This window comes from Medicago truncatula, chromosome 1 (assembly GCF_003473485.1).
Source record: "Medicago truncatula cultivar Jemalong A17 chromosome 1, MtrunA17r5.0-ANR, whole genome shotgun sequence".
Lineage (NCBI taxonomy): Eukaryota > Viridiplantae > Streptophyta > Magnoliopsida > Fabales > Fabaceae > Medicago > Medicago truncatula.
In genome coordinates, this window is record NC_053042.1 from 23,607,252 (window position 1) to 23,615,459 (window position 8,208).

An 8,208-nucleotide genomic window follows, 5' to 3' on the forward strand; every position below is an offset into this window, starting at 1 on the left:
TGAAAAATTATCCAATCATAAATATTCATTCACAAACATCAATTATTGAACAATTATCCACTCATAGTTATTCATTCACAAGCATCGATCACAACATCATCAATAATCATTCATCTCATTCCATCACCAATCACGAATTTCACATAAGACTCATGTTATGATATGCACTTATTGACACATAAATGCATGTGGTACCAAATCTCCAAAAGGTCGTCACCTCCGATGGACAAGTCAACATCGCATGTAAGGGGTCACTCCTTACATAATCTCCGAAGTAAAAGAGCCGGACTCTTTTACAACAACTCGACTATGATGCATGGACATGTGTAAGGACTCGATAATGCGACAACAAATCACAATCTCAACTCAATATATAGGACAACACCCAATTATATTGATCATCTCCACAACATTGCATTACCAAGGAAACATGTCCACACACAATTAAATCATAGTATTCATCATCACATATCAACATGATTATCAATAATCATCAATGTCATTCAACATCAACTACCACATTTAGTTTTGCCACTTCAAACATTCCTTACATTCTAGTAAGATAGCATACACATCTCATGATGAACATCATATTCAATACTCAACTAACAATCAAATACTTCCATATAGTCATACAACACTAAATATGAAGGATTCATAAGGTGATTGGCTTAAAAGGATATTTTCATCAATGTTCGTCTCTCTTTAACATTTTACAAGAATCTTCCATTTTCAAAACCAAAACCAAATAAAACTCAAGGAAACCAATCACTACCATTTTCAGTAATCATATAATCTCTATTCTATCTTAATCCCATTTCATTTCCTTGAAGATTCCATTTTCCAGAAAAATCAACGTTCTTGAACAATTTTCAAAGTTAAGTTTTGATTTTACAAACCAAGTCTAAATTTCATTCAAGGAGATGTTCCAGTAGGATTAAGTATGAGACTAATGATTATACAAGTTAAAAGAACTGTTTTAAGAAGTTTGGATTGGCCCTAGGAAGCTCAGAACAAAATTTCAAAAGTGCTGGAAAAAGAACTGCACGCTTAAGCGTCCACCTGCACGCTTAAGCGTCCAACTTCCAGTAGCTACTGTGACTGCACGCTTACCAGCTCGCTTACAGCACGCTTAAGCGTGCATTCATCAGACAGCAACTAGCGTCGCTTAAGGGACCATTCAAAATTCTGCAGAACAAAAGTTACGGGTTTCACCCATTTTTCACCCAAAACTCCCAATTTTGATCTCCCAATACCCAAACATGTTTCCAAAGAATGTTTATAGGTCATATAACTCACAAGGATACTCGAAAACACATTGAACATGAAAATCAATCTCACTTTTAGCCAATTCACCAAATCAACCCATTTACATAAAACACCAATAACAATTCAAATTCTCATAATCAATTCATGAATATGCATACCCAAGCAGTGATTCATCAACAACAACATCAAATAACAACAATAACATCAATTGAGCAAGAATCAAATCTCAAATTAACCATAACTTAGCAAAATTCACCAATTGAGCACAATTTTTACAACTTATCATTTTTACATATTTGAACATGTAATTTCACCAACAATCATACAATTATCATCAATTCATGCATACAAACGTAACATCACAGTAAGAGCACGAATCTAGCATGAATTGTTCATCAACCCATTTTCATACAACATGAGAAAATGCAAAATTACATGATTATGATAAAGACTAACCCCCTTACCTTAAATGAAGATTAGACCAAACCTAGGCTTCAATTTAGCTCCTAAGCTTTCCTAATTGGATTCTTCAAGTTCTTCTCTCCAAACCCTTATCTTCTCTTCCCACTTTCTCTCTCTAGAAATGTTTTGTGAAATGAAAATGATTTAGTTCTTCTAACACTACCCTAGTGTTTTCTCTACTAATGGGCTTAACTTAGTTTCTAGTGGCTTAACCTATTTCTATTCAAACCAAAAATATTACTACACTCCAAACGATATTTTAATTAATAACGGTAAAATGTCACTAACGGTAAAATCTCGACTTTCTCTAGTACTTAATGAAATAACCATTCTCACTAATTACTAAAAGCAATTCCCACTAAAAATTATAATTTTACCCATACTCACAAAATTACCAAAATACCCTTCTAATACGGTAATCCACGTAAATGCACCCGATGACAATTAAATACACACAAGCACAAATAATCACACACAAACACATAATAAAAGTAATTAAAATAAATCTAGCTAAAAATCGGGCTGTTACATGGAGCAGTTTGTGATGTAGTATGAGTTTTGTGTTAGTCTTAGAGTAGAGAAATATTCTACGTAGGTGGCCTAAGATCTTGATTGAGGACCTACTAGTTTAGTATTATCATATGAAATGAAGGATAACAAATGTTTGAAATATAATAGTTTAATACACTTTATTGTTGTGTCTCTTTGGAAGGGAGTGACTTTGAAATTACTACCTCAGTGTTTGACATATACATCCTCCGGTCATTGTTATAAGCAAAAATCAACATTTTAGATTCATTCATCAAATGATGTATGTGGTCTACAATAAAGACTGCATGCATTATTAATTGAAGGAATGTAAATGTAGTTTTTTTTTTTCTTATAATAGTGACCAGAGGGTGTACAATTTAATTGTTTATTGAATATATTTCTTTTTATTTTGCAGATGAATTGTTAATGATGATATCAATGAAGAATTTCAAGATTTTGAAGTACAAGAGATGAAGACATATGTTGATGTTTAAGTGTTGTTTAGACTGTGAAAATGATAATTGAGATTTTGACTTGAAAGTATACATTAAATATTCGAGTACTTTATCGTGAAGAATGTTATTTTTGATACCTATATGAATGATATATTATTGACAAGTATTTGGTATGTAATTCTGAATTTACGATTATATTTGAATTTTGTATGTATAACATTTCATTGAAGTCAAATATTAGTTTTATTTTTGACATGAACAGAGTAAGGGAAAAATAATGATTAATGCAACATAATTTTAAAAAAATTACAAATTTATTCACAACGGTGAAAAAGCGTTGCGGTAGCTTACAGCAGATATTTAGCCTTGGGTCTAAGAGAACGCTTTCAAGAATAACATAAATCCATAACCGTTGGGATAACGCCGTAAAGACTGTTCTTAATTTGAGTCAATGGCAACGGATTTTTTATCGGGACAGCTTAAAAGTGTTGATAATGTGAAATTTCAAAACCGTTTTTAAAAGTGAACCTAAGACTACGCTTTTATACATGCCGTTACCGTTTATGGCAAAAACCGTCTCGAAAGGATAAGACAACGCCTCAGTCTGCCACGACCAGAAAAACGTTCTGGTATCCTACGGAAACGGTTTTTTCATATTACACAACAAATTTTTGGCGTTCTCATAGGACGGAAATGTTGTTGTGTGGTCAAGTTGTATGTAGATATACACAAGTGGGTCCATTGCATATGCATAAACAGCGGGAGGACTCATGTCCTGGAACACTAGTTGTTCACAGCAGTGAGGGCTTATGTCCTGATGAATGCTTTAACCATTCAAAAGCAGTGAGGGCTTCGGTCCTGTTTTGGTACCACATGCATAATTGCATTATTGAGGGGTCTTAGTGGTGTCGTCATGTCATGCATGAGTCTCTGTTGTTGGTTGCATTTACCATATTGAAGATGATGTTGTTGCTTTGTGAAATATATATTTATATTTACAAGATGATGTATTGATGTTTAATAGGATGTTAGATTCAATTGATGATTTTAATATCTATATTTTATTGTTGTGAATCTCACCCCTTCTGCTTGAAAATGTTGCCCTTCCTATGGGTAACTTGCAGGTGATCCTGAGTAGTTGGTGGTGGCTCAAGTGTCGTGTCTAGGGCTTTGATACATTTGGGATGGGTTTACTTTGTTTGTTTTCATTCCTTATGTATCACATTTTTGGATTATGTGGATGTAGCCCTTTGTTTGATTGTTGGATTTAATGTTGAGGCTTTTATGCCAAGATTTCTATTGGAGAATTATTATGTTGGATGTTGTGGTTATTTAATGTTGATGATGGATTTTAATGTTGGAAATATTCCGCTGCAAATTGATGTTGGCTTATGAATCAGTTTTATTAAATAGTATTATTTTCTATTTAAGAAATTTTGAAATGTAGTGTAGCATGCCCGTTTGGTGAATTACTCTGATGAATATTTTATATTTAATTATTTGGGGTAACGGGGTGTTACATATCATACCATGCAACCTTTAGTAACATCATACTCAGTTAATTTTTTTTCGAAATCAAGAACCATGTCATTGATATTGTGACGATAAGCGAGAAGAGATGTTATTGGGGGGAGATAGTCATCGAAAGTTGCTTGCAAATTCATCTTGTCAAGAAGGAAATGCATAGGGGATCAAAAACTGGGTAGGGCATACTCTTGTGAAACCTATCAGTCAACCGTATATCAAACTGTCCGTCACCCACAAAAACCAAGGTAATCCAGGCACCAAGACCGATTCCGTAAAAGTCACGAATCGCTTTCCATCCCTTTGTGAGAAAAAATGCTTCGTTTACTTTGTCGACCAATACTTCAAACTTGTTGGACTTAGGATCAGTCAAGATTGCATAGCGCCCAATTTGATCTCCGAAATCACCGCCAAATATGTTTGGCAAGCACACTGCACCCTAAAAAAATAACAAACAAAAACATCACAAACGTTAATAAAATAGAAACAGTACAAACATTGATAAAATATAATGCAAATTAATAATTAAGAATAGGTATATTTTGCAGCAAACACATACAACATCAATGTCATATTCAACGATATATGATCTGTATTTCAGTCTCAGCTTGTTGATTACCTTGTTAAAATCGGAAATAGAGTTTTTCACCAACGGACCTACAAAAGATTGAAAGGGATTGAAAGAATGATTTATACTTTAAACTAGTGAGAAATAAGTGCAAAAGTTTCAATAATTTATATAAGTGCAAAAGTTTCAAGTTTCAAGTTGATTACCAGTGAGGGAGTGGTATGACAGCAAAGTCTCAATGTTTCTGGAAGCCATGTTGATTAAGAAATTTTGGTTTAAGAGAAAGGTATGGGTTTTGAAAAGAGATTTCGGTTTTGATAAGTGTTAAATGCAGAAGTTGTTTAAGATCAAGGAGAAAGAGTAGGAAGTTGATAAGGGTTAAACCAGAAAGAAAAGAAAAAAAAAGTACAATTTAGTATGAGATTTATCATGGTTAGGGTTTGGAGGAGGGGAATTAGGAGATATGGTTAGGTTTTGAAGGAGGGAAAAGTGGCTACAATTTTTTAGGTAAAAAATATGGCAAAAGAAAATATGGAAATCAATTAGGTAGGTTTTAGGAGGAGGGAAATTAGGTAATCATGGTTAGGGTTTGGAGGAGGGGAATTAGGAAATATGGTTAGGTTTTGAAGGAGAGAAAAGTGGCTACAATTTTTTAGGTAAAAAATATGGCAAAAGAAAATATGGAAATCAATTAGGTAGGTTTTAGGAGGAGGGAAATTAGGAAATCATAGTTAGGGTTTAGAGGAGGAGAATTAGGAAATATGATTAGGTTTTGAAGGAGGGAAAAGTGGCTATAATTTTAGGTTAAATATTAGGTGGAATTAGGTATACAGTTTAAGAATAAGAGATGAACCCGCCTATTAAAATGAATAGGTGATGGATGTGTGTGCAGAGAGAATGAATTGGTCGAGTTTAACCTCAGATTTGCAGATAGAGATACTAGTTCGTCTGCCAGTAAAATCGTTGATGCGTTTCAAATGTGTTGAAAAATCATGGAATATTCTGTTCAAAACACCCTATTTTGTGAATAAGAGGAGGCGGCACAATTCTGAAAACGATAAGGGCCATAGTCTCATGATCTTTCCCAGACCCATTGATTTCAGGCCTCCCTACATCACCCTTCTCTCCTGTGACGGTGGAAGCGCTGATGAGGAACTCGTCCAATTCTCCTCCCTCTTTCCTGGTAATAGATCCATACTCAAGATTGAATCATACGGCAATTGCAATGGTGTTTTCTTTTTAAAAGCTTTTTATTGGAATTCAACAAATCCTGGTCAATTGATTCTATGGAACCCAACAATTAAACAGGTCCACCTTATCCCCCCTACACCCTCCTTCTGTGACTCTAAATATGATGATTCCTTGTATGGCTTATGTGCCTTTAACGACAGTAATAACTTCAAAGTTGTTAGACTTCAACATGATGTTGTCGTTGGAAAGCCGATGCTTTTTGCTTCAGGAGCAGAAGTTTATGATCTAAGCACTCAGTCATGGACCCCTGTCCATCACCCTCCTCCTAACCGGATCGCAGTTCATTATAATCCTGCTTATACACTATTTGTTAACTACGTTTATTATTGGATTACAACCGTCAATTTATTTACTATTTCAAACATTCTTTGTTTTGACTTTTGCAACAATCAGTTTCACGAACTCAAAGCTCCGTGTATTGCTGTTGAACATTCTTTTGAAAACATCGTCGGTATCAAGGGTTCCCTGGGTTATGTTTTGGAGTATAATCTTCCTAGTCCTATCCAGTTGGAAATTTGGATTATGGGTCAAAACGGGTGGGTCAAACAATACAACATTGGTCCAGTTGAGTGGACATGTTGTAGACGTAGGTTTTGGAAGGATGTCGATCAAGTTTTTGGAGGAAAGGTTGGACAGCTGCTGACTTCATATGAAGATCAAGGCAACTCGCATAGCGAATCTCAAACTTATCTATTAAATTTTGATACATGTTCATGGGGTCGTGAGTATTTGGAGAGCATAACTCCCTTGTCAACCTAGCTAGCTAGCCTATATGACATTAAATATAAGTGAAGATTTTTTTATTTTTTATTTTTCCTTCAGATTCATTGAATAATTGAAAAATACATCACTTATTCAACAAATCTGAAGAAGAAGAAAAAAGAAGAGAATGTTTGCTTATATTTAAGACCAGATGGAGTAAGATATCTTTATTTATTTTAGTCAAGTAAGTATATGCACTATCATACTTATGCTTATGCATATGAATTGATGGTGTTAGCTATAGATGTGTGTTTATCTGTCTTATTAAGAAAGAACCTTAATTATTGTTTATTGCATTTTGATTTATAAAGAACTGGCTACTCCTTATCTGTGCATTAGCAGAATTGGCTACTCCTTATCTGTGCATCTCATCCGTACATGACACATGGAGCTGGAGCACGTGCAGCTTACGTCACTTGTCTGTGTAGGACGCGTGGCACACCATGAAACACTTCTTATGAGGACTATAACTTTCACTTGGACAATAATGTGAGGAAGAAGTGGAGCTCTAGTTGACCTGAAGAGTAGAGTTGAGCAAGGCATGCTGAAGGGTCGAGCTGAGCTGGGCATGCTGAAGGGTTGAGCTGAGCTGAGCATGCTGCAAAGTCCAGCTGATTTGGCCATTCTGAAGCTACGAGCTGAGCTGAGCATGCTGAAGGGACGAGCTGAGCTGGTCATGCTAAAGGGACGAGCTGAGCTGAGCATGCTGAAGGGACGAGCTGAGCTGAGCATGCTGAAGGGACGAGTTGAGCTGAGCTCTACATGCTGAAGGGACGAGCTGAGCTGAGCATGCTGAAGGGATGAGTTGAGCTGGACATACTGAAGGGTATAGCTGAGTTGGACATGTTGAAGGGTGGAGCTTTCATGACCTAAACACTCAAGTTAAGTATGTTGAATAGTCAATGTATAGTAAAGTTCATGTGGTATGGTCATCTATACGAGTCCAATATGTGTAAAATTAATTCTTAATTTTAATGTTCATTTTAGACCAAAAATTACGTTGGATTGGCCTTATGGTTTTCTCTCCTACACATAGAACGTCTAGAAACAAGTTGGTTGTACACCTTGGATCATGCTCCTGCCCTAATAATAACATAGACAAAATCTTGATTAAATGAACACCTTTATTATAACTTCAGTGATAAATTCAAAGTTCTTGATGCGCACTAGTTGACCCAATTACGAGTTAACAAGGTGTTAAAATCAGATGTCATAAACCAGATTATCCAAAATGCACCTTTAAAATTATTTTGAAATAAAGGCAATATAATTGGATTCTAGATTACAAGACACAAACTAACACCGTACGTGTTAATGATGTCATGAAATTATTTTGACACATTTGATAATATAAAGGTGTGATTTTCTATTATACGAGAACTCAAG

The 8,208-nt window shown here is 35.2% G+C and overlaps 1 protein-coding gene across 1 annotated transcript; it reads left to right on the forward strand.

Moving 5' to 3' along the window:
- The first annotated feature begins 5,685 nt into the window (after positions 1-5,685).
- Positions 5,686-6,819, forward strand: LOC120578166 (putative F-box protein At3g23260). The gene has a single exon (XM_039830468.1). The coding sequence runs from the start codon at positions 5,686-5,688 to the stop codon at positions 6,817-6,819; it is 1,134 nt and encodes a 377-aa protein (XP_039686402.1).
- Positions 6,820-8,208: the final 1,389 nt, after the last annotated feature.

Bases quoted from the DNA above. Each gene is read 5' to 3' on its own strand.
- LOC120578166 (XM_039830468.1), top strand. From the start codon at position 5,686: ATGGATGTGTGTGCAGAGAGAATGAATTGGTCGAGTTTAACCTCAGAT.